Source organism: Populus nigra, chromosome 12 (assembly GCF_951802175.1).
Source record: "Populus nigra chromosome 12, ddPopNigr1.1, whole genome shotgun sequence".
NCBI classification, from domain to species: Eukaryota; Viridiplantae; Streptophyta; class Magnoliopsida; order Malpighiales; family Salicaceae; genus Populus; species Populus nigra.
This window is the reverse complement of record NC_084863.1, coordinates 11,313,818-11,338,827: the sequence shown is the minus strand read 5'-3', so window position 1 is coordinate 11,338,827 and position 25,010 is coordinate 11,313,818. Positions and strand designations below refer to the sequence as shown.

At 33.2% G+C, this 25,010-nt stretch overlaps 4 protein-coding genes across 4 annotated transcripts; 1 reads left to right on the top strand and 3 right to left on the bottom strand.

Annotated features, from left to right (window-relative positions):
* Nucleotides 1-1,192: 1,192 nt before the first annotated feature.
* Nucleotides 1,193-2,439, bottom strand: LOC133670181 (glucuronoxylan 4-O-methyltransferase 3-like). Its single transcript, XM_062090686.1, has one exon. The coding sequence runs from the start codon at nucleotides 2,293-2,295 to the stop codon at nucleotides 1,300-1,302; it is 996 nt and encodes a 331-aa protein (XP_061946670.1). The 5' UTR covers nucleotides 2,296-2,439; the 3' UTR covers nucleotides 1,193-1,299.
* A 4,998-nt stretch (nucleotides 2,440-7,437) lies between these two features.
* On the bottom strand, nucleotides 7,438-8,408 carry LOC133669468 (peroxiredoxin-2E, chloroplastic-like). The gene has a single exon (XM_062089626.1). It carries the CDS (start codon nucleotides 8,330-8,332, stop codon nucleotides 7,676-7,678), a length of 657 nt encoding a protein of 218 aa, XP_061945610.1. The 5' UTR covers nucleotides 8,333-8,408; the 3' UTR covers nucleotides 7,438-7,675.
* A 376-nt stretch (nucleotides 8,409-8,784) lies between these two features.
* Nucleotides 8,785-14,730, bottom strand: LOC133669467 (uncharacterized). The gene is made up of 10 exons (XM_062089624.1): nucleotides 14,270-14,730; nucleotides 13,867-13,905; nucleotides 13,473-13,599; nucleotides 13,068-13,129; nucleotides 12,036-12,103; nucleotides 11,623-11,672; nucleotides 10,528-10,597; nucleotides 10,327-10,450; nucleotides 9,564-9,680; nucleotides 8,785-9,189 (listed from the first exon to the last, which is right to left on the bottom strand). Exons 1-10 carry the CDS (start codon nucleotides 14,567-14,569, stop codon nucleotides 9,091-9,093), a joined length of 1,056 nt encoding a protein of 351 aa, XP_061945608.1. The 5' UTR covers nucleotides 14,570-14,730; the 3' UTR covers nucleotides 8,785-9,090.
* Nucleotides 14,731-16,246: 1,516 nt separating this feature from the next.
* Nucleotides 16,247-24,124, top strand: LOC133669002 (putative methyltransferase At1g22800, mitochondrial). Its single transcript, XM_062089019.1, has 9 exons — nucleotides 16,247-16,306; nucleotides 16,400-16,558; nucleotides 21,496-21,627; nucleotides 22,092-22,280; nucleotides 22,483-22,561; nucleotides 22,932-23,079; nucleotides 23,174-23,243; nucleotides 23,830-23,894; nucleotides 23,993-24,124. The coding sequence occupies exons 1-9, from the start codon at nucleotides 16,247-16,249 to the stop codon at nucleotides 24,105-24,107; spliced, it is 1,017 nt and encodes a 338-aa protein (XP_061945003.1). The 3' UTR covers nucleotides 24,108-24,124.
* Nucleotides 24,125-25,010: the final 886 nt, after the last annotated feature.

Sequence of the window (25,010 nt, the reverse complement as noted above, 5' to 3'; positions counted from 1 at the left end):
AGCCACCTATGTTTTTTCAGATATATATTATATGTTTTTTTTTTTAAGTTAGGATGCGGGTGAGATCAATTCTTTTGAATGTAAAAAATAAAAATTACTTAGATATTACTATCATGTTTTCTTTTGTAAAATAATTATTTAAATTATATAAAGATTAATTTGATATGACTCGGTTTACCTAATAGATTTAAAAGCAACCCAGATAACCAGTATAAATATAGTTTAACTAAAAAAATTAAAAATGATATTCTTATTAAATATTGAGACAAAAAGATATTGGATCAACTCGAATTAATCCAGATTGACATTTTAAATTCACAACCTGGATCATAAGATTTTAATAACCTCATTGAAAACAAATAGAAATAAATTATAAAATTTAATTTCTAATCAACCTAATATTGAAATAAAACATTGGAAAATTTTCAATTAAAAGAAACATATTAAAAAAATGATACGAGCTAGCATGGATTAACCTATCAAATTCATGATCTGGATCATGAGATTAAAATAATTTTATAGAAAATAAATCAAAATAAATTATAAAGCATTTATATTTAGTTTTATCTGCATTTATTTTAAATGCTTTAACATTATAATGATCTTTAAGAACACTTGATATTTAAAAAAAATTAAATCCATGAGAACGGTATATAGTCCAATAAAAAAGAAATAAAAAAAATTACGAAGTATAATTTCCAAAACAATCTAATATTAAAAAATAAAATTGAAAAAAAAACTAAAAACAAAATTGAATTGGTAAAGGGTAAAATTAAAAAAAATTAAAAAAATAATATTCTATATGTTTGACCGCAACAATTTAACCAAACTGTTTAATGTTGTGATAATTAATTATTGATTTTTTTAATTGATGATGTTTTTTTTGTTTACACTTTAAGTTGATAATATTAAAATTAGACAAATTAGTTATTCCCTAACACAGACTCATGTGACAAGGCTAATATAAAGAAGTTTATAATACAAATTATTTACTGTAAAATATATTCAATTAACAATAACCATCATTTACTCATTAGTATTTCAATTTGATTTATTTGGTCTTCTAAAAAAACCGCTGCAACAATCCGAATATATATATATATATATATATAGAAAAAACTAACCAAATTAATTAAAAGAGAATCCGAGGGAAGAGAAATTAATTAATTGGGAACAATATAAAATACATATATGAAAAGAAAAAACCCTTTGCCCAGAAATTTATATTTTATATGACAAGAAACAAGATCAGGAGAAACAATAACAACAGATCTAAGCAGAAAAGAGAGATGGGGAACTCTAAGGACAAAAAGGTCTGCCCGAACGAGTTTTATGACTAGGAATGATGAAATGCCTCAACCTCCCTTCCTGCTCAGTCAAGTATCCTTCACAAAGAAAAGCCTTGGAGAATTTATCCTCCACAACTCTATCAACATCATGCACAAACACATCAGTCTCTCCATTCTCTCTGTTCCTAGCCATCAATCCAGCCGTGTAGATTGCAGTCATCCTCCCTGGTGCCTCGTCATGATACCCAGTGGGTGCATCCACCATGATCAAGTCCCATTCCATGTCATAAATATCACTAGGGAACCCTTTAAGAGCAAGCTGGCACTTGGAGAATCTGGGGTCGCTTACAACTTTGCATTCATCTCCCATTCCTGTCTCCATGAGCCCATCTGCCTGATGCACTCTGGTGTCGTACGTCACATGGTAGGCCTCTAAAGAGGGCAGTTTCTCTGTGATTTGCTCAATCCAAGCCTTGTCTTCTTCCAGGAAAACAGTTCGGCCACCATGATTTAGGGAAGTCCACATTAGACTGTCATGACCAAGACCAAAGACTAGGAAATTGCAAGGTGACTTTTTCTCCAGGACCCTTAATGTGACCGAGATTTCTTTGAGGGTTTGTTGTGGGGTGATGTTCGTTGTAACGTAATGGACAAGAGCATTGGCTAAAGAAGGTGGGGTTTTGGTGCATGTTGGTGTCAGGGGAAGAGAAGGGCAGGCTGGTGTTGATGGTTTGGGCTGATCTTCTTCATCAGTGGACAGACTTGATGATGGGTTTGTTAGGTCATCATTTTCTGCTTTGGGGGATGGATTTGATCTCGGAGATGAGAAGCTTGACCAAGCTACCAGCACAAGGAAGAGAAGAAAGAATAAACTGAGGGTGATGATCTTGATGTTAATGGGAGATTGGTTTTTGTTGGGTCTCATGGTTCTTGATGTGTCTGGTTTTTCTTTGGCTAGAGAGAGAGAGGGGAGGGAGAGAGGAAAAGGCTCTTGTGTTGGGTACATGATGATGAACTGAGGCCATCCAAGTCTATATTGATGAAAGGAGCTGACAGGAGACAAGAAATTATTTCTTTTCGTTTTCTTAGAGAAAGGTATAGGTGATAAAATAATGCTATCTGTTCTTGTTCTTGTTCTTGTATGTGAAGATATAATAATCATAGTTGTGATCTCAAAATGTAAAATCAATTAATTATTTGTAAGGTCAAAAGTAGCACCAACCATGATAATGGAGATTGATTTCTGGCGACATTTCATTGGAGAAACAAGAAGGGAAGTGACATGAAAATGGAAGGTGCGTCAATTATTTTTTCTTGGATGTTAAGCTGTGTTTGGTACGGGGGTAATGAGTGATTTTCAAATATTTTAAATTTTTTAAATTTATTTTTTACATAGCTTTTATAGCTTTTTTTTAAATAATCTAAAAATATTAAAAGAAATAAATCGCAAAAACAATCTTAATCTTCGAAATGAAGCAAGGAAGGTAGGAAACATGGAGGGCTTGCTGTTGACAAGAAAGCAAATAACATGCAGGGTTGGTGTATCTGTTGGTGTGGTTCAATAATTATATGTTTATTTTTAATTTTATTTCTTATTTTCTTATAGATTCATGTGAAGTAGTTGGAGGAGGCTTATGATCATACCATGATTATTTCTCCCACATAAAAAAGGGGTATATGTGCTGTCTTTAAGCCCTTTATTATCATATTTCAAGAGTTGATGAGGATTTTTTGTTTTCTATTTCTTCGAATATTGGAGGTCTAATTATGAGGTTTATATTATTATTTTCCGGTTACTTTACTCTTTCTGTCCGTCTGTTTAAAAATAAAAAATTATTATTTTAATATATTTCTCAGTGAAAAGTATTCTGAAAAACAATTATAATTATATTTAATTAAAATAATTATAACAATGAATTATATATATAAAAAAGAAAAGAAATGCTGGTTCTCCTGATTTTTTCCCTTCTTACAAATCTACAGCAAATTATGAATTAAATAGATCAAAATATGCATAAATAAATTACTCGGATTTCTAGGCTCGGTCTCATCCATCAATCACGGAGTAGTTGACGATGGATGAAAAGGGGGAGAATCTGATAAATTAAGAATCATGATTAAGTAATATTTTTATTTGATTTGAATGATTAATTAATAAATTTTCATGAATATAAAAATATTAACTTATAAAGATTTAACTCTGTGTTTTATGCACCCTCCAGCCATATTTAATTTGTCCAATTCTATTTGAATTTTCGTAGAGCTTTTATTTATTTATTTAAATTATATTTCATCAAAATTGGTATTTTTGACTCATCCTGATAACATATAGCATATATAGTAAAGGTGTGTAAAGGCGTAATGTACCTGATAATTATATTATTTATTTTTTTAATTGATTTTTTATTTAAAAATATATTAAAATAATATTTTTTTATTTTTAAAAAATTATCTTTGATATTAGAATATTAAAACAATTTAAAAATATAAAAAATAATTTGAGGTAAGAAAAAAAAATTAAAATATTTTTAATGTGCACTTACCATCTCTCTTTCCACTAGAATAATAAGGTTCAGAGGTCAACATCTCCCACTCTAGGAGTTAGAACTTAGCCCTCCAATATATTTTTTTAAAAAAAATTATTGAATATTCCCTCAAACAAAAACTATAATCATTCTTGAAAGAGACGCTAAGTAAAACATTTGGAATTTTTCTTTGAAGGTTTCAAGCTTACATCCATGGAAACATTTGTGGGAATATAGAAATTGGGACAGACTACCTTCCACTGTTCAATTCAAAACTCGTAGGAGTTAATCAGGAGCCAAAAAAAAAGAAAAGAAAATAACTAAATTCAGAAGATAATAAATGAAGGGGGGAAAGAGCGAGAAAAGGTCCCAAAAGGCCGCTTTCTTTCCCTTTTTATACTGGGCTTTTTGAGCCCAACTTAAAGCAAAACAATCCAGCCCATATTTAAATAAGAGGCCGCTTTAGGCCTGGTCCAATAATATTCCCGATCCCAATTGTTAACCATTTCTCACGTACCAAATCCAGTACTCCAAGTCTTTTCAAACACGTCCTTAAACTTTCAATTTCAACAACAAACGATCATCTGCCCAAGCTTGTCCAAAACGAGTGTTATTCTTAGAAATTCTGCGTGATTCTTAAAATTATTATTCAACTTAGGCCCGGTTAGGCCCGGTTATTTACTGGAAAGTAATTCTATTTTGAAAAATGAATTTCGGGAAAGTGAATTTCGGAAAAATAAATTATTTTTTGATGTTTGATATAATAAAAAATAAGTTGGAAAACACTTTCTAGTGTTTGGTTATGTTATAAAAATGAGCTGGAAAATAACTTATTAATATTTTATTTTTCTCAAGTTTATTAAAATAAAGAGGAACACATCTTACAAATTAAAAAGTTGAATGAGAATGAAATTGAAAAAAAAAATTTCATAAATTATCTCAAATAATAGTAAAAATAATAGAGATCAAATCTAAAAAATAAAAAAAATAAAAGATGAAGAAATTAAAATAATAATAATAAATATTTCATAAATTATTTCAAATAAAATAAGCAACAATCAAAAGAATGAGGACCAAATTTAATAGATAAAAAATTTCAATAAAAAAAATCATAAGGGAAAAGCAAATAACAATTATAAAAATGAGGACCAAAGTTAATATAAAAATTAAATTTTAAGGGATGAAACTGAAAAATATATATTCAAAACAATATATATATATATATATATATATATATATATATATATATATAGAAATCGAAAGTGTGAGGATCAAATTTGATAAAATCAGCAAATAATATGATATTTCTGAGTTTTTCATAACTTCCAGAAAGTTTTTTCGCCCAAAATAAAAGGAAAACACTTTTCTGGATATCAAGCCAAATTTTCCTTTGACCGGAAAGTGTTTTCCATTGACCAACTTTTCTATTGACAAATAAACACAGAAAAGTTTGGAGAGTGATTTTTCAAAAACTACTTTTTAAGAAACAAATACAGCCTTAGTCCAACAAGAAAGGATGGATGCATAGAACCTTCAAAACTTGAGATCTTAGGCATCGTTTTGAGGTGGGGTTGGTTTTTAAAAAAAATGATTTTTTTAAAAGCCTCAAAATAATTTTTTAGGAGTTTTTTTTTATCGTTTTGATGTGCTAATATTAAAAATATAAAAAATATATAAAAAATATTTTTTTAATATATTTTCAAGTGAGAAATTTTTTTTGAAAAGTATCATGCATCACAATTTCAAACACGACCTTAGTCACATACTAGATTTGTGGCCCGCACTCTGATGCGGGCCAACTAAATGTTTTTTTCAATGTAAAATTAAAGGAGGAATATCAAATGTGAAGGAAAAAAAATTAAAGGGGTTTGTCTGAAATCTTGAAGGGTTTGACATGAAATTCAAGGAGGAGGGAGACAAGAAGAAGAAGAAAAAGAAAAAAAGATTCTAGTGTCAAACTAGAGGCGATTTTGGTGCAAACACAACCCCATCATGGAGGGAGCGTGAAGACCTTTCAAACGCGGCTGTGAAAGGTAGTGTTTGGTGACTAAAAGGTCTTGGACATGTTATCTAAAAGGCGCGGGCATAGTTTTGAAACCCGGCCCGGCCCGATAGGTAGACCCGAGACCCGGTTGACCCGGGGCTGGTATCAGGCCGGGTTGAAGAAAAAATAGAGGAAGGAAAAATCGGTGTGACCTGGCAGGTTGACTCGGTCAAAAAACCCGGTTACAACCCGTTGACTTTTTTTTTACTAAAACGACGTCGTTTTGATTTTAAAAAAAAAATTAACCCAGGCGATCCGGTGACCCGGTCAAAACCATAAACCCGGGCCTTGGACCGGGCTGAGTCTGAAAACTATGGGCGCGGGGGCCTCCCACTCAACACGCAATAGCACGTTTTTTAAAATAATATTTATTATATGATCAAATACAATAATGCCTCTAAGTAGCATTTACATTGACAATAAAATGAATGTAAAATGACAACAAAACCTTTTTTTGAGAAAGTTATGTTGATTTTGTTTTTAAAAATAACAAAGTAATTTTACTATTTTGAAAAAAAAATTAAAAAAATAATAACACCCTTGATTGAAAGGGCGATCTATTTTTTTTATTCTAGGGTCAAATTAGTAATATTACCTAAAAAAAAAATTTACTACCTTAACCTTGCATAAATTGTTAAAAATAATTCTATCACGGTGAAAAGATCAATTTTTAGGCTAACGGTAATTTTTTCAAATAACTATTAAATCAGGGGTATAGTAAAACCTTCTCTTTCTCTAGGTTTTTGTAAAAAAAAATTAATTACAAGATATACCCTTTTAAGTTAACAGGTATTAATGTATTATAAAGACACTAATTAAGGACTTAATTATTATATGTTAAAATGTTACAGAAATTAAAAGAAAAAATTTACTGTGCAGAGATGTTGAGGATTTACAATTATAAAGGAAAAGCTTATCTCAAAAGTGAAAAAAAAAATGCAGAGATGTTGAGAATTTAATGTGCACAATGCATAATTTGTTATAGTCAAGTAATGGCATAAATTTCATTATCTACGAGAGATCAGAGTAATGCAGTGGAATGTTGTTGTAGCAAAATCTTGTGGCTGTAGCAGGAGTTCACTCATCATCAAGAACAAGAGAGTTGAGCTTGTTAATGTTTTTCTGCTCTTAACAATGTTGCTCGTTATGTGCTTTATCATCACCATGAATCTGCTCTATAAACAAAGTTTTGCTGACCCTGTTCGTGTTATGCTAGATGATCTTTTCTTTGGAGTTCATAATTTTTTTTTTGGTTTTTTCTGTACTTTTATAAAATCTTCAGTAAAGGTTTATTCCATGGATCCAATTTGGATTTTGATGATGTTTACGAAGTAAAAAAGACTACTGATTATCAACCACCGAAGGTGTTTAGCAGTGCGATCAAAACATTATTTGTTCAAATTTTGAATTTCTTGAAATTGAAACACGAGTGTTTGCGCTAGCGTCTATGCAATTAAAGGCACAAAAAGAGGAAATAAGAAATGCAACAGAGCAGGACCCAAAACCAGCAAGCTTCACGCTTGAGCTTCAATGATGCAAAGGTTAGAAACGAAACCCCATGGAAAAAAGAGAGGCAATCTTCCTCCAAATGGCATGGTGTGTAATTAAAAAATGTTTGCATTCCAACAGTTGAGTTCCAATCTTATGAAAAGATGCACTTAATCAAGCTGATCAGAGGTAGAAGATGCACTTGATCCCATCACATTTCAAATATGGAAACAGAGGATTCTCCACATCAAAACAGAGCACAACACAGCACAGGGATTCGAGTTTTTATTATTTATTGACAAGAGAGGAACCCGAAAGCAAAAGAAGATTCAGAGAGCCTTGAGCATATCCTCAGCTCCACTGGAAGTAAAAGCTCCACCTTCCTCCAAATTAAGAACCTTGACAACCCCATCTTCAGCCAACAACGCATACCTCCTTGACCTCACTCCTAGCCCAACTGGCTTGTCACTCAAATCCAACTCACACCCTATTGCCTTTGTAAAATCCCCATTCCCATCAGACAAAAGCAGCACTCCATCATCTTTTATCCCCAAATCCTCCTTCCATGCTTTCATCACAAACGCGTCGTTCACTGATATACACGCGATTGTGTCTACCCCTTTTGACTTTAGCTCTGCCGATTTCTCCACGAAACCTGGAAGGTGTTTCTGGGAGCATGTTGGGGTGAAGGCGCCCGGGACAGCGAAAAGGATTGATTTTTTCCCGGATGTTAGGGAGGAGATTGTGGTAGTTTGGAGCTCTCCTTCCGAGTCAAAGTAGGAGAGGGTGGCTTCTGGGAGTTTGTCCCCGACAGAAATGGTAGCGGAGATAGTGGAGAATTTTCTGGTGGTGGTTCTCAGGGGCTTGGGTAGGCGGTTGGGTTTGAGTGGAAGAGATGAGAGGAAAGATTTGGCGGTGGCAGCGGTGGTGGATATTTGGGTTGGAGAGGAGAGGATGAGTCTGGAAATGGAGATCGAGGCGGCCATTGGACGCTCTGTTAGGGTTTGGTTGACGAAAGAAGTGTTTGAGTTTGAGTGGTTTTGATTTGACTACGATTATGTGTATATATATATGGATTTGGTGCTGTGTTGGGCGGAGGATACAACCAAGGTGGTGAGGTGGGGGGACACGACCAAAGTATATATTTGACCCTATAGTTTAGAAACTTCTACACTTCGATCCTTACTTCTTGAGATTTCTTAACACTGTCTCGCCCTTATGTGTGGAACCCAAAGGGTCAATGTGTAGCATGATGGTACTTCGCTGAAATTGTGTTCGTTCTAGTGCCTGACTAATGCGTTTGGCAAACCAGTGAGAGAGGAGTATTGGATTGATTATGGATTCATCTAACCTTCCAGCCTAGGATCGATCTTTATGTTGTTTAAACCAAGTTGTGATTCACATGATGTTTCGACAAGTGATGAGCAGATGCCAGAGCTGCAAGTGAACGATTTGATCATCTTATACTACTACATGGGTGCATATACAACCTCTGCTGGAACCAAGTTCAATGGGTTCTACTCGTTTGTTGGTCCCATCTACCTTGCATATTCAGCACAAAATTGAAGCGGAAGAACATGATCTCTCTCTCATCTCCGTACAATAAGTTTGTGGGTCTCGTTCTATCCATGTAACTTCTTTGTAGCTGATTTTGTTTCGTCAACACATGCGCAGCAACACTGGCTTGTCAATTGTGAAAAAGCTCCTCTTTCTCACATTCAGGACTCTGGTGTTGAACTTGAAACTATGTTGCTGCTGCTGAATATGTTTGGAACAAATAAGCCAGTATCTTCTTATAGTCACCGATTTCCGCACCGGTGTTTGGGTCAATCAAGTATGGCACCTGTTTTATACAAAGGGGAAAGAAAATTTGTGTATTTATTGCCCGGTCCCAAATAATATATGCAAAGAAAGATAAATGAATACTTTTTGTTAGTAATCTTTTCATGGCAGAGGCAAATACTCAATAGATCATGCATGGGAAGCACTTATAATGGCTATGCCAGGAGGTAAGCAGTAAGCACTGCTTCCAAGTTAGGTTCAAGAGCCTTGAGCGTGTTGTAGGGCACTGCAATCATTAACTAATGCAGGCAGCAGGCATATGATGCAGCATTATGGCAAGCATAAAAATACATTTCTAGACAAACAAAAAACAGAGACTGACTGACTAAAAAAAATTGTAAATAACGTAGATATTCTGCAAAGGCTGAAGCTGACCTCTTGGAATCCAGATGCATCAACTAGTAACTTTGTTCGCTGAGACCCTGTCCCGACATTTTGAAGGATATATGGAAGCTCCAATTCACATAGTGCCTCACGCACAAGTCTTGCATACTATAAAGAAGGAAAAGTCAGGAAGATAACATATTATATACAGCACAAAATTGATGCAAAATTCTTGCTTATTTTGGCCGGGTATTAAAAGGTAAAAAATGTGAGTATACTGTATATTACAACATGTGCTTTTGAGAATTAATTTTGGCCCAATTATCCATCTGATAGTTGCAAAACTTGGAAAGTTAATCCATAAAACTGTCATCTCATGATAGCAAAATTGGGAGCAGGAATGTAGCTCTTAATTTAAGTATACGAACAAAGGTCAAGAAAATGTTTTTGGAATAATATTGCTCTAATTTCATGATAACTTCTCCTCGTTACCTTTCCTTAGTAAATTAATTTTTTCTTTCTGTCAAAAACACAGTTCTTAATGGAGCTTCAATCAACAACGCAATCTGAAACTGCTAGGGTTCTGAATCAAGTTTGATAATCACTAGATTTAAATTTCTTTTGAGTTTTGAAATCCATGAAGAGTTCATCATGCTTCAGGAAACCAAGTTTTAAAATATGAACCGAATAGGTCCTAGCACTTGCCGTCTCAAACTCAAGAACAGGGAACTAGTGTTTCAAGATACCAGTTACCGCAATGTCAGTTTCAGTACTCGGTCATATGTCAACAGTGAATTCAAAACCATTTGCTTACCGGATTGTTCTCGAATGAGAAAAGTTCCAGCTTCTTGGATGGTGGATCTAGTCTGGCCTTTTCCCACAAGGTCATTCCTCTACCTGCTCGAAGAATTGTTGGCATCCATCCTGTAAACAATGTGCTAGAGAGAATAGCCAAGTTAGACAAGGGAAAAGAGATCAGAACCATGACCAATTCACTAATTTTGGAGATCATTACCTTTCCAAAAGACCCATTGAGGGACTTCTACCTTTACCATATTGCTGAAATAAGTATTTCACAATGTCACCTATCAAAACGAGTATGAAAATAATGTGTCATACAACTAGGCTGTGAAAATATTAACATTCTCCCAACAATGACGTTGATAACACCACCAGGTTCGTGTTACGTCCCCTCACAAATTTTATTACATGCATTCAGTGCTCATAACCAATGACAATGGTGAGAAGATTAATTTCATATCTTTTTTTTTTCCCTGCCCAAAGATTTTTGCATTTTAGAGCCCAAAAACACAAAAGAAACTTTAACAGGAAAAAAAAGACAAACAAAACAAAACAAAAGGGAAAGGAAAGAAGGATCTATTAGATATACATACTAAATCCATTAATTATGTTTCCTTCTCAATTCCTAAGCAATTTATTCAAACTCCAAACAAACCCAAAAAGTAAAAGATACGATGGTCAATAACATCAGCATTTTAAGCAGAAACCTGATCATCTTTTAGATGATTGCACCTATTCTATGCAAAGAATTTACCACAGTTGAAGGAGTAATCATGTAAAAGGTAATGCAAATAGGACTCTCGTAACATACTGGCCAGACTTCTTAAAGGAATATCTATTTCCAGAACTACTATACCGAAAAACCTATTAGATGGACCTTCGAACAAAAATTCAGTTAATGCATGAGGCATAGCCAATAGTTACAAAACCACTCTACATGGGATCTTTAGATCTCTGGGCTGCCTGTTATCCTACTTCACAGCCCTAGCATACACGATGATAATTCCTCTTTATGCAATCCCCAGGAGAGGAAACGAGTTCACTTAAATATTAATGTGTAAATTTTTAATCTTGCTGACCAAAGAGACCTATAGTTTGCAACAAATTAATTGATAAACCACAGATTGAAATACAGGGAGAGGTAGGCTTTGTTCCCATAATTAATCACTTTTTTTTTATTGTCATGCATCATTGAGGCCAACTATTTAGCATTGGCAATTGGAGAAGCAACAATACTTGGAAGACCAACTATTTAGTAATTATTAATCTAGGCCCCATAACTTGCACAAAATGATGCTTCATCACTTACCACTTTCATAAATTGAAACACCAGTGTTTGGGTCAACAAGAAAAGGAAACCTGCATGGAAAAATGTAGTGACTAAAGCAATTAGAAGCAAAAAAAGAAGAAGGAAATAATGCAAACAGAGCAAGATTCAAACAAATAAGCTTCATGCCTGAGCTTCAATAACACAAGTTAGAAATAGAGAATAAGAAAATCAACCCCATGAAAAGGCAACCTTCCACCAAATGGCATGTTAAATATGTGGTATGTACTTAATTTTTGCATTCCTGGCATTGATATGAATAACCACGACTCCAGACAAAGGATCAAAAAAGTCCAGAGACCCATTGTGACTTAATGCGACAGCAATACAGCTTATCACAAATTCACATAAAGCACAAATACATAATATAAAATCTTACTGAAGGAATCACATACTGCTCTTTACCACCAATTTTTCTGACTATTTCCCTATGCCTTACAGAGCCTTTTGGACAAGGATATACCTGTACATACATGTCAAAGGACTAAATGAGAAAAACTATATGAAAACCATTTTTCAAAGAATTCATATTTAAGTTACCGAAACAGGGAAGGGACTTGAGATAGAACATATAAATTCAACTCCATGTCTATTTTGCTTTTTAAAGAAGAGTGCTAGGTCAAACCTGCACTCTGTGATAGCAAGCCCTAGACTTTATCATTGTGTTCTGTCATTTTTCTGGCCTTTTCACTTTCTCTACATACAAAGTATTCAAGGCTGAAAATGAACAAGATTCACTATAATCTGAGGTGCAATTGGATCCAACCTGAAGATATGACCTTCTTCAGAAACAAACTACTTTAAAATCCAACTGATTTTATATCATATTTTCTATATCATAACTACATTATTGTGATATACCAGGGCAACTCAAAAGGTTAAAGTATCACACCACAAACATAGACTTATTATATGATAGGCAGATGGTGTATGATACACTGCAAATGCACATTTAATTAGTTGAAGGGGCTACAGCACAAATTGGATACGTTCAAGACTCCAAGCTGATTGTCAGTGTCGCACAAAAATCTAGGAATTGATTTTTAGAAACAGCATGTTTATTTTATCTTGATTTTCTTTTAGAGCCTAGAATGTAAAATGATGATAACTGAGTTCAAATCTTATGAAAAGATTCACTTCCTATTCTTAATCAGGATGATAATATGTTCACCAGAAGGAGATTATGAAAAATGCCATGATCGTCTTAGCCTCAAGGCAAATCAGCTCTTGGGTATTCAACACTGAAAGGTGGGAAATACCAGGAAATTGGGAAGGAATGTGTGCTTAGCTCATAATAGAAAGATAAAATGTGAACTATGAGACTTTATTGGGATAACAAGACAGCAATTAAACTTGCCTAGAAGGCTACAACCTATATCAACATCACAACCAAGCCATCCTCAAATAAATAGAAGGTCATTCCTCACCTCTGTGGAAAGATCTAGCTCAGTCATTGCCTCTCGGACCCTCCTGCAAAAGGGGCATGCTTCTGTACAAAAAGAACATTCGATTTTAATTTGAAAATCCCAATCCTAACAGAACAAGCAATAACCCTTTTCAAAATATTAAGCCATCACTAATCATAAATGTACCACATAGCATAAAAACTGAGTTAGAAGCATGAAAGTCCTAGCACATACTAGAATCTGATGTGTAAATAATTTGCTACTTAGTCATGGTCTATCGATTATACACTACAATGGCATAGATGATATGGTTAAATATTGTTGATCCACTTAAAAAGAGGAAGAAAAGGTACATTCTCTACATATCATGCAGTATGAACAACAGTGTTATTGGAATGCTGACCATGCACTTGGAACGAAACATACCAAATTCATACAGTTGCAAAGGTTTAGGAGGATCTGAAATGGTTGTCTCTTGGTTGTTCAAATTCTCTGATAACGATCTTGATCCCCATGGAAGTCGTGCCAAGGTAGACAAGGAAGACGTTGCTACCTACTATTAAACAACAAATACGAATAAATAAAATTGTTCAGGAATTTAAGCATTTCCTAATCATGCATTCAATTCCTACACTGGAAAGTTCCATAAAAAAATTTGAGACTATGGTGCATGTCATTTCAAACACTTCTAATACAAATTGAGCAGGAATATCGACTGAAACCAACAATAGCGACGGGGCTAAAAGAGAAAATTATTGTTAATGAATTGTTAACAGCAAGCAATGGATGCTAAAACAAGGGAACTGTCCGAAGAGATTACCTCTAAAGTATAATTCCGTTCTTGAGAAGGATCACCTGCCTGCAAGAAAGAACCAGACCCTAATAAAATGAAGCACAAAAGGATCATTTTAAACCCCTAAATTTCTGAATGATTATAAGGATTATGCCCATACACGATAAAATTTCAATCCCAACAGAAGTATGTATTGCATACACTATAAAAACACAAGTTTTCTTGCAGATGGACCAACAGAAAGAAAAAGTTTTCTTGCACATGGACCAACAGAAAGAAAAAGTTTCAACCTTCATAGCCAAGATCAAAACTTTCATGTTCCAATCCAGTTTAGTATAACATGAGAGTTTCAGCATAATGCATGTAAAATGTTTAACAAGTGAAACGAAAATGTTGATATCTTTAGTTAGGAGCTGTTGAAGACACTTACAGAAAAGAGCTTGAGAAGAGGGCAAAGAAAAGACAAGAAACTAGTTGTACTTGATGATGATGATGAGCCATCACTTGAAGCTGAGACACTTTCAGTTGAATCAGAATCAGGAGATTTGACATGAAATCTTTTTCTGAGAGAAAGCCAGCTCCTATTGCTGAAGAATTTAAGTGGGTGTTTGTGGTTTAGTGTGGAAACTGGAATTGAAGTGAGTGGGAAAGAAAAACTATTGTTTGGGGCGGGTGAAGTGGTGGAGGGATGGAGGGAGAAAGGAGAGGATTTTGGAGATAACAAGGACATGATTATGTGTGGTGGTTATGCTGAAAGCGGACCAAACATGGAAGAAAGAAACTCACGAAGTAGGCCCAAGTGAGAAGATTTTTATGCAGAGCTAAAACCAGCCATGGAAACAAGAAAGTGCAAATGAAACAACGAAAAACTTGGATTGTTATTGTCCCGAAAACAAATCAGATGTTTCATTACTGGTTTAAGAAACCAAATGCATTTGACCAACGACCACTTATATGGCAAAACAATAGGAATCATGAATTCAATTGATTAATACTAAAAATTCTTAAAAGGTTGAAATGCTCTTAATGCAATTATCACTTTTCAAATAAAATCCTTCAAATTTTCACTTTTATAGTATACAGTTTCTGGTAATTAAATTTACGCCATGTGACGAACATAGCTATACCACCTGGGTTCAGGGTTAATTCAGTTTTATTTTTTTAAAAAAAAAAAGAAGCAAAAAATATGTTTTTTCACTGACTTGCCGTGAGCCACTTGCCACAAGCCGAGCCTTAAGTTACCGGATTGACATGTTAAGCCAAAGCCGAATCTTATAACTAGGGTGGTGTATGATGAGTGATTAGTTGATATTAATTAGCCTTTAATATATATGATTTCATTAATTAATATTAATTATAAATAAAACTTATCAGTGTTTTACTGTAACGTAGAATACTATTCACTGTAAGTGAATTATTCTGCACTGAAATGCAAGTATTATAGATTGTGAGTACTTTTACTATGAACTGCACTGTTAGTGAGGGCATGTAGGGAGGCTGCAGCCTGCAGAACCCAAGTGTCAGGCTAGCGGAGCATCCAGGGGGTTGCCAACACCTGACACTTAGGTCATGTTGCTGGATTCAAGGAGAATGAGTCCGGCGTCATGATCCACAATGAATGGATCTAGCGTCAGAACCCAATTATTATTAGGTCCTTCATCAAGACCCAAGGTTCCTAGGTCTTTAAGGATTCTGAATATTATTATTTATTTTAAAATTATGATTATTATTATTATTATTATTATTATTATTATTGAAAACATAGTATTATTTATATTATAAATTTTTATGGTATTTTTTCTAAAAATAAAAAATGAGCCACGGCGTAGTATTATTAAAAATATTCAACAATTCTAGGTATTAATATAAAACATATTATAATTTGCGTTGTAAATATTATTATTTTTCTTATAATACAAAGTATTCATACAAAGCATATTATTATTTTTCTTATTATTCAAAGTATTCATATCAAAATATTATTATTTTTCTTATAATTCAACATATTCATATCAAAGATATTATTATTGGTGTCATAATATTATTATTTTTATAAGAATTCAAATTTTTAATATAAAAAATATAATTATTTGTGTTTTTAATATTCTTGGAATTAAAAATAGTATTATTTGTGTTATGAATATTATTATTTTAACTATAATCAAAAGTATTATTATTAAAAACATTATCTTTGGTGTTATAAATATTATTATTTTTATAATAATTAATATTATTAATAAAATAATTACTAAATTAGATAAAACAAATTATTCTTAGTATTGAAAAACAACCATATATTTGATTTGAAAGGTAAAACTAAAAATTACTATTACTATTATTATTATTATCATCATTAATAAATTTTAAAAAATTATTATTAGTATCTAAAAAAACTACGTGGGGACACATGGTGCTTGAGTTGCTACCTGGGGGATGGGCACACCCCCTGCGCCCATATGACGCTTGGGTCCTGTCTTAGTGTTGGGCACACCCCTGCGCCAACGTGGTGCTTGGATCCTGTTAAGTGTTGGGCACACCCTTGTGCATACATGGCGCATAGGCTGCGCTAGGCGGTAACCATGCCCGCTCCCCACTTGGGGACACCTGGCACTTGGGTCATTGCGTTGGAATCAAGGGGAATGAGTCCGTCGTCAAGACTCAAGAGCAATGGGTCATGCGTAAGGACCCGATTTTCCTGGATCTTCCATCAAGACCTAAGGTTCCTGGATCCTAGGATTTTAAATATTATTATTTGTTTTAGAAATGTTATTTATTTTTATTATAATTAATATTATTAATAAAATAATTAATAAATTTCAAAGAAAATATTACTATTAATAGTGAAAACATATTATCGTTTATATTATAAATTTTTATGGTATTTTTTATAAAAATAAAAAGTTAGCCCGCGGCGTAGTATTAATAAAAATATTCAACAATTCCAGGTATTAATATATTAAATATTATAATTTGCATTGTAAATATTATTATTTTTCTTATAATACAAAGTATTCATCTAAAAATATTATTATTTTTCTTATCATTCAAAGTATTCATATCAAAATATTATTATTTGGGTTCTAAATATTATTATTTTTCTTATAATTTAACATATTCATATCAAAGATATTATTATTTGTATTATAATATTATTATTTTTATAAGAATTGAAATTTTTAATATAAAAAATATTATTATTTGCATTCTAAATATTCTTGTAATTAAAAATAGTATTATTTGTGTTATGAATATTATTATTTTTACTATAATAAAAAATATTAATATTAAAAAAGTATCAAAAGTATTAATATTTGTGCTGACCTATTAGGATTTAATAGGAAAAAAAAAAATTGAACACAAAGAGTTCATGGAAGAGCCTATTTTAGTGTTTCTTGTTTAGTGATTTCTTGGAAACGTATACCATACTTTTCCTGTTAGTTTTGATTATTTTCTATCCTTAATGTTAGAAAAATTATTTTACACAATGAGCTCAAACGGGCGTTTTATGAGCCTGGATCATCCGGCAAAGTCGTGTGCACTGGTCTTAAATATTTCCCCCGAGTTCCTTGAGAATGTCCCACTTATTTTTATTCTTGTTAACTTTAATTATATGAAAATTAGAATTTAATTTAAAAAAATTTGAACAAAGGGGGATTGCTATTACATGCAAGTCATAGCCGTTGTTATTGTGTTTAGTGCATCTACATAATGAATTCTTGGCTTAGCATTCTTTAATGTTTTATTGTTTAGTGATTTTTTTGGAAACATACACTTTACGTTTTCTTTTAGTTTTTATTCTTTTCTATCCTCAATGTTAGAAAAATTATTTCACACAATGAGCTCATGCGGGCATTTCATGAGCCTAGATCATCCGGCGGAAGTCGTGTACATTGGTCTTAAATATATTCCCTGAGTTCCTTGGAGATGTCCACCCTTATTTTTATTTTTTTATCTTCAATTAATGACAATTAGGATATAATAAAAAATATTCGAACACAAAGGGATTTGTTATTACACGTAAGTCATAGCCGAAGTAAATATGTTTAGTTCCTTTATACAATGAGTTCATAGCAGGGCCTCCTTTAGTGTTGATTGTTTAGTGATTTCTTTGGAAATGTACACAAAGGTTGTCAAAAACGCATTTTTGACACGGCATGAAAAATGCAAAATAAACTCGGATTGTAAAAACGGATCGTAAAATCGTAAAATCGTAAGGAAATTTTTTTTTCATATAGAGTTCAAGCACCTAAAAATACACGGTTCAAATAAAAATTCATACATAGTTCAAATATCTTAAAATATATAGTTCAAATATAAATTCATACATAATTTAAATAACTTTTCATTAACTAATAATTAACAAATTTAAAATAAACAATCTACTAGTGTTGAAGCAATTCAAGAACCAATAAAATCATGAAACCATATAATTTTTTAATTATTACGGGATCACTTCTCTTAGAGGATTTATTTATATATTTAATTATTTATCAAAATCATTAGATATTTACAAAGAATCATGCATAATTAAAATCATGAAAACCAGAAGTTGTATTCTATATTATGTCTACTCTCCATGTAATTTTTTCTGGGAAAATTTTGTTTTAAGCTGGACATTTACTCTTAAAAAATAAAATACAATACATGCTTGATTATTTCCACACTAACCAAACATGCCATATGTGTTCTTGTTCCAACAACCACACGGTGTGGTCCACACCTATTCAAAGAGAAAAAAAAATAAAAGATCTAGAAAAGGCAAGACCACCATTCCCCCACCAACCATTACCTAGGCTGCTGCTATTGAATGCGTTGCTATTGGCTCAGCTGTTAGGACAAAGGCGGGACTAGGCTGCATCGAATGCCATGGTTTTTGCGAGAACAAGAACGTTCTCGAATCAGCAGCTATTGAAGACGGTGTTCGGGATTTTCCTATTAGCTCTGAGATAAGCATTTCTTTAGCTTCCTTCTTTGTGAACTGCGTATTTCTATTCTACGTTCGGTTCAAGTTTTTTTCAACAATCTCAGTTATCACGGAGGAAAAAAAACCCTCAAAAATCAAATCCATCGGCATCACCAAATCCAACATCATAAGATCCAGGATCAGACACCATGTCTGCAATAAAAAAAAACCCACCAAAAGCTTCTCCTAGCAACCCAGCCCCTCAACCCATCCCAAATCTATTCTTCTCTGGTGACCGCTGCACTTCACTGGTGGTGGGTGGGTGCCCATGAACATGGATGTTTTGTATACTGGAGACTAGAGACAAATGAGATGGAGAGTGTTAAGAAGAGTCAGTAAATTTTGTCAAACTCGGTAAACTCGGTCCGAGTTTACCGAGTTTGATCGATTTTAACCGAGTTTGGTTGAGTTTGACCGAGTTTGTTGATTTTTGATTTTTTTACCCGATTTAGAACATTATATCTGTGTTAACTCGTAAAATCGTACGATTTTACAAGTCAACTTGCGAGTTTGACAACTTTGATGTACACCTTATTTTCTCTGTTACTTTTTATTCTTTTATATCCTCAATGTTAGAAAATTTATTTTACATAATGAGCTCATACAGGTGTTTCATGAGCCTGGATCATTCAGCGGATGTCGTGCGCGTTAGTTTTGAATAAGTTCCCCGAGTTCCTTGAAAATATCCACTATTATTTTTATTCTTTTTATCTATAATTATATGAAAATTAGGATTTAATAAAAAAAAACTTGAAAACAGGGGGATTTCTATTACATGCAAGTCGTAGCAGATGTTAGTGTGTTTAGTGCATCTACACAACTAGTTCATAATAGAGTCTACTTTAGTGTTTATTGTTTTGTGATTTTTCTAAAACATACACCCTACTTTATTTTTTAGTTTTTATTCTTTTCTATCCTTAATGTTGGAAAAAATATTTTACATAATGAGCTCATGCGGGCCTTTTGTGAGCTTGGATCATTTGGCAGATGTTGTGCGCAATGATCTTGAATATGTTCCCTGAGTTCCTTGGAAATGTCCACTCTGATTTTTATTCCTTTTATATTTAATAATATGAAAATTAGGATTTAAAAAACAATTAAACATAGGGGGAGTGCTATTTCATGCAAGTTGTAGCAGATATTAGTGTGTTTATTGCATCTGCATAATGAGTTCACGGCAAGACCTTTAATATTGATTGTTTAGTGATTTCTTTGGAAATGTCCACCCTACTTTCTGTGTTAGTTTTTATTCTTTTCTATCCTAAATTGTACAAAAATTATTTTACATAATGAGCTCATGTTAGGTCCGACTCGTGGGCATTTCATGAGCTTGGATCTTCCGGTGGATGTCGTGTGCACTGGTCTTGAATATGATCCCTGAGTTCATTGGAAATGTTCACTCTAATTTTTATTATTTTTATCTTTAATTTTATGAAAATTAGGATTTAATTAAAAAAAATTCAAACACATGAGGATTGCTATTACATGCAAGTCATAGCCGTTGCGAGTGTGTTTTGTGCATCTACACAATGAGTTTATGACATGACTTCCTTTAGTGTTGATTGTTTAGTGATTTCTTTGGAAATGTACACCCTACTTTCTTTATTACTTTTTATTCTTTTCTATCCTCAAAGTTAGAAAAATTATTTCACACAATGAACTCATGTGGGCGTTTCATGAGCCTAGATCATCTGACATATGTTATACGAACCTTTTCTAAAATATGTTCCCTGAGTTCCTTGGAAATGTCCATTATTATTTTTATTCTTTTTATTTTAAATTATATGAAAATTAGGATTTTTTTTAAAAAATTCGAACACAGGGAGATTGTTATTTCACGCAAGTTATAGCCGATGTTAGTGTGTTTAGTGCATCTATACAATGAGTTCGTGGCAGGGCCTCCTTTAGTGATTATTGTTTAGTGATTTCTTTAGAAACATCCACCCTACTTTCTTCTTTGTTAGTCTTTATTCTTTCTATCTTAAATTTTACAAAAATTATTTCACATAATGAGCTCATGTCAATCTTGACCAGCAATCATTTCATGAGCCTGGATCATTCGACAGATGTTGTATATACTCATCTTGAATATGTTCCCTGAGTTTATTGAAAATGTCCATGCTTATTTTTTATTCTTTTTACCTTCAGATTTGTCCATGTATTGGTTCAGTGGATCATGGCAACACAAATATGTGAAGAGTTTGAGAATTCAAATGAAACATTTGAAAATTAGTAAACTCATTTAAATTTTCAGTTTTATATATTGTTAATAGCTAGTAAAATAAGTCCAAGTTAGATGATATGATATTATAGTAACAATTATTTTTTAAAATTATTTTTATATAAAAATAAATTTTTTATTTTTTAAAATTTAATTTTAACATCAGCATATAAAAATGATTTAAAAATATTAAAAAATTTAATTAAAAAAATTATTTTTTTAAAAATATGGAATGAGCTCTTAATAGATTTACCGGAGATCATTTCTAACTAAATTTTAATATGAAGTTGAGGAAAGTGACATTTTTTTTAAAATTACATTTTACTTGTAAATATATTAAAATAATATATATTTTTTATTTTTTAAAATTTATTTCCTCGGACACAGGGACGGGGTGCCCTCATTTTCTTTAAACAATTGGCATTCATCCAGTTTCAGTTTTCGTTGTCTTTACAGTCCTATTTGCGGACAGTTCAACTTCCTTGTTTCAGAAGCTAATGTGTATGGACTGAGTTCTCTGACACAAGACAGGGTGCCTCTCATTTTCTTTAAAGTTTTAGAAGCTAATGTGCTTGGACAGAAGTCCTCTGACACGGAGACAGGGGTGTCTCTCATTTTCTTTAAAGTTTCAGAAGCTAATGCTTCAAAAACCTTAATAAAAATGTGATTAATTTATTTTGTAATTTTAGTCCGCAAATAGGACTAAAGACAACGGAAACTGAAACTGGATGAATGCCAATTGTTTAAAGAAAATGAGGACTTCTGTCCAAACACATTAGCTTCTGAAATTTTAAAGAAAACGAGGGGCACCCCGTCTCTGTGTGAGAGGACTTCAGTCCAAACACATTAGCTTCTGAAACCCGTCTCTGTGTCAGAGGACTTCAGTCCAAACACTTGCTTCTTAGAGGAAGAAGAAGAGCAACAAAAGAGACCTACACTCCCATCCCCTCAATTTCTTATTGCACAAACATTGACAATAACACAATCGGCCACAAAGTCCAAGGGTCAAGATTTTTGATCGGGCACTCAAACGAAAACATTTAAAAATCCAGTCTTTCTCTGTAAATTTATGATTTGAACATTTTGGTATCTTTGTTTTTGTGTTTTTTCCTTGTTTTCAAATTCGATATTGTATATCTGCTTCTGGGTATTGGTCCAATTGTGGAATGGCTGCAGCGTGACCGAGCTGCGTGGTTGATGTGGCCAAGTGATCCTTTTGTGGATGCTGTTGCTGACAATTTGTTGGATCGCTTGGAGGTAGTAACTAGTTACCTTCTTGTCTACTGTTGTTTATAAGAATGTTTAGAATGCTGTAGTATTATGAAATGAGAGGTTTTAATTTTTGTGAAATTGCATTTTCTAGTCGTGGTGAGTTTGAGAAGTTTAAATTTTGAACTTTGATGAGTTTTGCTTAGTTCCAGATTGTTGATTCCGTTTGTTGTGTGTTTGTGTTTTGCAGGATTGCAAGAAAACATTTCCTACCGCGTTGTGTTTAGGAGGTTCTTCGGAAGCTGTCAGACGTTTGTTACGTGGTCGTGGTGAGAATCGATTTTAAGACTTTTCCTGCTATTTATGTGTTTCAATAAATAATTTGAAGATAATTTGGCAGATAATTTGAAGATAATTTGAAAAATTGTAAGGTTGTATTTCAAAATTTTCGAGACATGGGTGTTCAGCACTAACTGTAAGGTTGAGTGATCATGAATTAAGAGGTTCAAAAGAGATTTTGGCAGTTGATAAGACAATACTTGAAACACGTTTTTGATACCACAAAGTGGTATTTGAAAATGAGCATACACATAGGAAAAGCTGCTATTCTTTCTCTAGTCATTTTCCTTCACTAAGCATGATCTTGTAAATTATATCATAAATATTAAACTTTAATCTTGTAGCCACTTTAAATGCCAGGCTCCATTGAAAAGCTTATCATGATGGACACTTCAAATGACATGGTTCAATTATGCAAGGATGCTGAAGCTGCTCAACAAGATTCAAATCAGAATATTGAAACGTCCTTTGTGGTGGGAGATGAGGAGTTTCTACCTATAAAAGAAAGGTCTGTAAGTGGATTTCATCTATTTGGTTCTTGTGAAAACTAGTCATCAGGAAGAACTGGTTTTAAATGTTGTGTTTTGTATTTGACTATGAAGTTCGGTAGATTTGGTTATCAGTTGCTTGGGACTCCATTGGACAAATGATCTTCCAGGAGCCATAATACAGGTATGCAATTCTTTATTATGACTTTCTTTCAGCGTTAGCATCTTTGTCATACATGATATCCTCCAGAATTTGTAAATGCATGCGACATTAGGGGATGGAAACCATTAGAATTATTGAAAATAATGGGAAACCCCAGGAGAAAAAACTACACGGATGAAGCATACATGTTTGCCATGCAGATAGCAAGATATAGAAGTGCTTTCTATGAGCTACTCTGAAAGTTATCTTCAATTTAATTACAACTCCAAAAACTTTTTTTTATTCTCTGAAGCATAGGAGAATAATCTTTTGATAAATCAAGATATAAGACTGTAAAATGAGACCAAAGCTGTACTTCATCAGCTAATAATTTGACATTTCAGACTACCAACAGTAGTCTGAAAGTGCATTCACTGTTAATGAAAGAACAATGGATGTCTACAACAACCACACACACAGAGCAGTAGACATGTAAACCTTATTGCTCTTCTCTTTATAGCTGTGTTTGGTTGTTATCGTCATGAAATCTCTCTACATGTCATTTTGTTTGAAATCCTGATGCGGTCATGTCTATGACACTTGTCCATTTCATTGGTTTTCATGACAGTGTAAACTAGCATTGAAGCCGGATGGCCTATTTTTAGCAGCTATTTTGGGTGGAGAAACCTTGAAGTTGTCCCTTCTTCTTTTTTATATTTTGATTTAAAGTAAACAGTATGTTAACCGATAAGTTTGCTTACTGATTTTTCTGCTTGCTGACATTTGTGTAGGGAGCTGAGAATAGCATGCACTGTGGTTCAAATGGAGCGTGAAGGAGGCATTAGTCCTCGCATATCACCTCTGGCACAAGTATGTATGTCGTCACTTGGTAATTACCATTCGTGAACTTCTTGAGACAAGGGGTGCATATATCTTTAGGAAACTTGAAGTAAACACATGGTTGTGTTGCATACATATATTGGCATTCAACCTGATTTGAAATATCTGGTTCTGATGCACTTATAAGGATTACTTGAGAGGATAACATCTACCCCAAAATTGTATCACTGAGCCAACTTATTTTTTGTACCATTAAGGTCTGCGATGCAGGCAATCTTTTGACCAGGGCAGGCTTCACCCTTCCTGGAGTTGATGTTGATGAATACGTAGTTAGGTACAGCAGTGGTGAGAAAATCTCTCAACATATTGTTTTGTAGTTTTACTAGCCAAGCATGCTTGATGATCTATGCCACAACTAACATGTCTCTTTTTTAACTGCATGGAATATTAATTTTAGTTTCAACACAATGGTTTTTCATTTGAATAAATTCTCCACCTCTAGTTATAAAGGGCTCATTCATTCTTGTTAACTGTGGTATAGCTCTGGAGTTGATAGAGCATCTGCGTGCAATGGGCGAAACTAATGCTCTTCTGCAAAGGAACAATGTAAGACCTGTAACAATTGAAGTTTTCCTTGCGTGTCGTAAAATTGGATTCAATCATCAAATCTTATTGGAAATTCTCTTTGTTTGTGAATGAAACCAGGTCCTAAAGAGAGAAACAACCCTTGCTACTACATCAATTTATGATTCAATGTATGATTACTTTGCTTTGAGGTAATACCTCTTTTTTTTTTTCTTTATCTTCTAATAAAAGACAACAAAATACATCAATAACCTGCATGGATATACGTAAATTATCCATGCATATTCTATTGAAGTAACAAACAGGTTTAAGTAGTGATACACTTATATTATTTGTGATGAATTTTTCATTTAGAATGTCGAAATGGTTTTCCAATGATAAGAA

Bases quoted from the DNA above. Each gene is read 5' to 3' on its own strand.
- LOC133670181 (XM_062090686.1), bottom strand. From the start codon at position 2,295: ATGTACCCAACACAAGAGCCTTTTCCTCTCTCCCTCCCCTCTCTCTCT.
- LOC133669468 (XM_062089626.1), bottom strand. From the start codon at position 8,332: ATGGCCGCCTCGATCTCCATTTCCAGACTCATCCTCTCCTCTCCAACC.
- LOC133669467 (XM_062089624.1), bottom strand. From the start codon at position 14,569: ATGTCCTTGTTATCTCCAAAATCCTCTCCTTTCTCCCTCCATCCCTCC. The intron at 9,681-10,326 runs GTAAGCAAATGG...CCTTCTTTATAG, and splicing joins TCTCATTCGAGAACAATCCG to TATGCAAGACTTGTGCGTGA. The intron at 9,190-9,563 runs GTCAGCTTCAGC...TGTATAAAACAG, and splicing joins ATGCATCTGGATTCCAAGAG to GTGCCATACTTGATTGACCC.
- LOC133669002 (XM_062089019.1), top strand. From the start codon at position 16,247: ATGGTGCTTGAGTTGCTACCTGGGGGATGGGCACACCCCCTGCGCCCA. The intron at 22,562-22,931 runs GTGAGAATCGAT...TTTAAATGCCAG, and splicing joins ACGTTTGTTACGTGGTCGTG to GCTCCATTGAAAAGCTTATC. The intron at 23,244-23,829 runs GTATGCAATTCT...TTTTCATGACAG, and splicing joins TTCCAGGAGCCATAATACAG to TGTAAACTAGCATTGAAGCC.